Below are 5742 nucleotides of genomic sequence, written 5' to 3'. Positions count from 1 at the left end.
GTTACTTTTCCTTTGTACCAGTTGTTAGCTCTGCATTTCCAGCTTTTAGATGCTCCAGCGCAATGGGACCATTACAACGTGAGGCTTCTGAAACCCATTCATCTTCGCGTACCAAAAGAAGCTGCTGAAATGAGCTCATCCTCTTGTACATGTAAAAGCGGATTATTATATTAAATAATTGGAAAGAATTTTGTGGTGTGTAGTTTGGATTATTAAGATAAACTTCGGGTAGATGTGGTGAGACTCCACAATTTTGCCTCCACGCATTGAGTATTTTTCTTCTCCTTACGTCACGCATGACGAAGCTATTTTCAGTAATTAGGCAATAATTACAGTGAAAATACCACATGACAGATCGATCAGCAGGTACAACGATTCTGCGACGGTCGTAATGCAATTGAATTTGTTAAAGAAACGTGTGTTCCTTCTTCTCCAATATCACATCACTGAAGTGTATTTTCCTTCTGTTGATAAATATTCATTTAGAATTTAGCCGTAAATTTGAACCCGTCTGGATTTTTCCTAAGCGTTTTGTCCGTGCACGTCTCATCGAGCAAACACTTGTGTACTGCCCAAGTTAAGTAAACTTATAATGGAGTATCCAATGCTAAGAATGGGATTGTATAATATGATACAACATATAAGATAATTTGTTTATTGAAAGAAAAACACCCCTGTATAAAATTCAACACAAGGAAGCTCTTACGCCCCATTTTGATTTGGGTACCTCCACGACAATGGATACCCTGCAGAAACCTCACGTCGTATTGGTGACATTTCCTGCGATGGGTCACTCTATCCCTTCCCTAGACTTAGCCAAATTGCTCGCTTCACACTCCCTCACCGTTAGCTATGTCACCACTCGCACCATAGAGCGGCGTCTACGAGGTCTCATGGACGAATCCCCCCAGGCCGCTGTTCTGGATATTCAGCTCGTCGGCCTAAGTCCACAAAGCGCCATTGAAGCAATAGCCGAGGGACGCGAAAGTATGGATCTTCTGCCAAATGGATCTTCCTTAGCCGTTATTTCATTCATCAAGAGCCTTCGAGAGCCGTTCGAACAGTGGGCCGAAGAGCAGGGCAGTCGTCGACCAGTGTGTATAATCAGCGACATGTTCATCGACTGGACTGTGCACTCTGCGGAGAGATTTGGAAGTGTTAGGGTCGTTTTTGCTCCATTTGGGGCTTTTGGGACCTCTGTATTTCACGCCATCTGCAACTCCATAACCACAAACACGCTGCGGAAGGAGGGCGACAGTGTCATAATCGATAATATTTTATCGTCTCCATTGAAATTTACCAAGGAACACATGCCTCGGAGATTTCTCGAATCAGACAGCGCCGACACGAGGCTAAGCATTTTAATAGGGATGATGCAGTCGCTTACTAAATGCTGGGGAATGCTCGTCAACACGTTCGACGAGCTCGAACCTCGCTATCTTCAGCACTTGAAAAATCTATTAAACGGTAAACCCCTTTGGTCTGTAGGTCCCGTGGTTCCTTTGGGCGGTATTGCTAATACGAGGGGAAAAAAATCGGACATTAGCGAGCAGAAGTTGGTGCAATGGCTAGATTCTAAGAGCCCGTGTTCAGTTATCTATGTTTCATTTGGAAGTCAGGCGTTTCTTTCACAAGAGCAAACTCAGGCTCTGGCCAGGGGTCTTGAAGCCAGCCATCAGCCTTTCGTGTGGTCCATCAAAATTTCCCCGGACACTGTATCTGCAGAATCAAACAGAGCAGAACTATGTGCTTCCTACCTTCCAGAAGGATTCGTGGAGAGAGATAAGGGGTTGGTCATATGGGGATGGGCACCACAGCTTGTTATTTTGTCCCACCCATCTGTGGGTGCGTTCATGAGCCACTGCGGGTGGAATTCCACTCTAGAAAGCATTTTGATGGGCGTCCCGATGGTCACATGGCCGATGTTCGCAGAACAGCATTTTAACTCTAAGCTGGTGACTGAGGAACTCGGCATTGGCATCCAATTTTGCCAACACAGGGAGGCGATTCCTTGTGAAGACAAGGTGGAGAAATCTGTAAGACTTGTTCTCTGTAGCGACGAAGGCACGGAGATTAGAAAACGTGCTGTGGCATTTCAGAGATTGGGTAAACGATCTGTAGGAGGAGGATCTTCGACCTTAAATTTAAAAGATTTTGCAAATGAGATGCATAATCTCATGAATTGTAAGGCTGAGTAAAGGATTGATGATGGATCTGATGTAAATGTCTGATTTATTGTTTAGAATTAACGTCATGCATTCAGCCAACTTTCTTGTAGCAACCGTATTTTATGCTTGTGAAAACGTATCACTTAGTTTCCAATTTGCAGTGGAACTTCTTAGAAATTTCCAATTGTGTTCTTCAAACTGTTGAATAATAAATGTATAAAATCATGAAATTGCTTGAATTTCTTGTTGCATACAAGCGGCCATATCGCAGCCATGATAAGTACAAGCATAGTCCAAAAACATACAGTCCAACACCACCTTAAAAGATTAGATTAGACCTAACCTCGCCCAAATGGAAAGACATATACCTAACCTCGCATAAATGATTTTTCTTCTTTCTTTTGGCTCAGCTCCTGTCACTCTCCTCGCTTATCGAAATCAAATATATTCTGACAAATTGTATGTATGTATGTATGTATGTATGAGTCATATTTGATTTTTTATTATATAATAAATAAATTGAGGTGATTTTTTAAAGAAATGTAGTATATTTCACATACAAAAGTAATATATATATATATTTATTTATTTATTTTTTCAGTACGTCAGAGGTATCCCCGCGATCCAGTCCAACGACTCAAGTTGGGGTCAGGAACTAGTCCCCTAGGGAGAGAATCCAGAGCCCACAACCAGTCCTCCCTCTTAAATCGGAGAGGGAATCGAACCCAAGACCAATGGGGAGCAAACCCACCGTACAAGCCAACTCACCTACCCGTACGAGCTTACAAAAGTAATATATTTTGATTAAAATAATATAAAAATTATATATATATATATATATATATATATATATATATATATATATATATATATATATATGTTAATTTGACATTCACATATAGAAACTATTTTTCTTATAATTAATTAAAGATTTATTTTCATTTATTTGTAATCACAAATATTTATCTCATCATAAATTGTTTTAAATAAATTCTTTACTCTCTTCATACCACAAAATGGTTTGTTTGATAAAAATAATATAATTTAACGTATTTTCATCTTGAAAAATTGCATGAAGTTTGGTAGAATGTATATAGACATTTTTAGGAGGAGAAAACAAGAAAGACATGAAATGTAGGAGTCACTTGCATTACACTGACAACAAATACATAAGAGGCTAAAATTATCTAACCATTTATTAAATCATATACATCCAACAATTATTACAGAGGTATAGCTGCAAGACATAAAATATGATAAGATAGAAAGTTTTGAAGTAGGAAAGTGGCAAGGGAGAAATGTAGATAACTCCTTTAGAAAAGATTGTCTCAATTAAATGCGTATGTAGTGCCTTATCTATAAAAAACATTATATAGAAACTAAATAAATCAAAATTAATTATTTCAATATTTTTTCTTAATCATAATTATTACTATCTAGGATGTTTGAAAATATTCAAATAATTGTTTTTCTAATGACATGGTGAAAACATGTATGTATATTGTATTTAGACCTATAGAATTCTTGATAAATCTTTTTATTGTTGATTAATTCTCTAAGCAATTATAGGTCTATATGCTTACACCTTTTGTGAAATATGATATTCTTGGACAATGCAAATGTTCAATTGTTTTGATTAATAAAAGTGGAATAGGACCATACCATTACAATGCAAATGTTAAGTTGTTGTCATAAAGAATCTTTATCATTTCCTCTTGTGTGTGCGTCAAATCTTTTAACACTTTTTCTATCTAAATTTTTTAACATGTTTCTCTCATCGTTGCTACATACTTTGATTCTAGTAATGAAAGAGTTACAATGGATTATGTTTTCAATACCCATTATACTACACCTATTCCAAAATGTAAAACATAACTTGATGTACTCTTCCTATCAAAAATGCTACATACATATTCATTGTTTATATATCCTATGAATTTGAACTCATCCAACCTTCAATACAAAATCTCATAATTTTTGGTTTCATTCACATCTCTCATAATTATTCTTTTTCCTGTTTCTAGGAGTTTTAGGAGATTTTGTGAACCTTGAAATAAGGATCACACTATACTTATGTCTATCCTTGGAAAGTACATTCCATGTACATCTTCTATCACGTGTCTACAATATATAGGAGATGAGGATCTATTAGACAAAACACATGTATTTGATAGGCCAAAAAAAGAAAGAAATCTCACACCTACATGAAAGAAACAAAATATACAAACAAGAAAACAAGAATGAGCAATGTAAACTGCTAAATATTATAAATAATTCTTGTACATATAGTGATAAGTTGTTGGGTCACATAAGAAGTTGATTTATAGACACTAATATGATGGCAAGTTTTTGTTCCTCCAAAACTAGCAAGAGGAAATGTGTCACATACCTTGGAAGAATTTGACCAACTCTCCAAGTCACCACACAATCACACAAGATGGCTTAATGCCACATGCAAAATTATGTCTATTATTGCTTAATAAGTCATAATGATCTAGTACACTAATATAATATACAAGTTTAAGGAAACTAGAAGACAACAAAAAAGTTATACCATGGGCCCAAAGAAGGTCTTTGAATAGTATGAAAATAGTTCTATGACCCTCACATGTATGGATCCATTCCAAAAACTAAAATAGATTTTCCACTTGAGCATCATTGACATCCACTACTCCATTTGACATATGTAACTTATAGGCACTCACCCATGAAGCACTAATCACATATTGCAAACAATAAAAATAGAATGTGCTCTTACAATTCTACTATGCATGCCCTCATCAAGGTCGCATCACAATAATATTTCTAAGTTCCCAATAAATGATAAAATAACTACATATGTTGATACCCTCACATGGGAGTTACATAAAGAGTTGGGTTTTCCCTATAAGAGCCTTTGAAAAGGGTTAGATATTTTTTTAAGGGATTATGCCCTAAAACCTCTAATTGGGGAACCACTAGCACCCAAAATCTCCCTTCAAAGTTGATTATGTAAGGTACAATATTATAGATGAGTGTAAAATATGAAAAATATACAACACATTCCTAGAAAAACAATGTAGATCTTGTTCTACATCAATAATTAAGCTATTATGCCCATTAACTCTATTGAATCCATAAGGACTAAATTCATATAATATGGTTGGGTGTTAGGTGTGAGAAATATAAAGTGTATTCAATTAATTGACCATATATTTAATTTGAGAATTTAATTTATAAAAGAAAAGAAAATTAAAGTATGGATCTATATAAATCAAGAGTTCTCCTTGAATATTTTTTACTAGACTGGTGATATAAGTGGAATAACACAGTATTCACCCTAATTATTATTACACATTAAGGGAACTCATTAAAGAGATTTGTTACAGATTGCATCATCACAAGAACATGACATGAATAATCCAGACATATTGTAAGACTCACTACTATCTTCAAATAGTGTTTCCTAGTATTGATTCAATAATAGAGGCTTGACAAAGAGAAAATTATCCTAGCCTAGCTAAGTACTAAATAATATCTATTAACACTACTCCTTTTCAAACAAATGCTAAAGACATTAAGGTGAGTCAATTCT

At 35.6% G+C, this 5742-nt stretch overlaps 1 protein-coding gene across 1 annotated transcript; it reads left to right on the top strand.

Annotated features, from left to right (window-relative positions):
• The first annotated feature begins 737 nt into the window (after positions 1-737).
• On the top strand, positions 738-2198 carry LOC131056919 (scopoletin glucosyltransferase-like). The gene has a single exon (XM_057991192.2). It carries the CDS (start codon positions 738-740, stop codon positions 2196-2198), a length of 1461 nt encoding a protein of 486 aa, XP_057847175.2.
• The last annotated feature ends 3544 nt before the right edge of the window (positions 2199-5742 follow it).

The sequence above is a fragment of the Cryptomeria japonica genome, chromosome 1, assembly GCF_030272615.1.
Source record: "Cryptomeria japonica chromosome 1, Sugi_1.0, whole genome shotgun sequence".
NCBI classification, from domain to species: Eukaryota; Viridiplantae; Streptophyta; class Pinopsida; order Cupressales; family Cupressaceae; genus Cryptomeria; species Cryptomeria japonica.
Note: the sequence above shows the minus strand (reverse complement) of the source record. Positions and strands in the feature narration are given on the sequence as shown.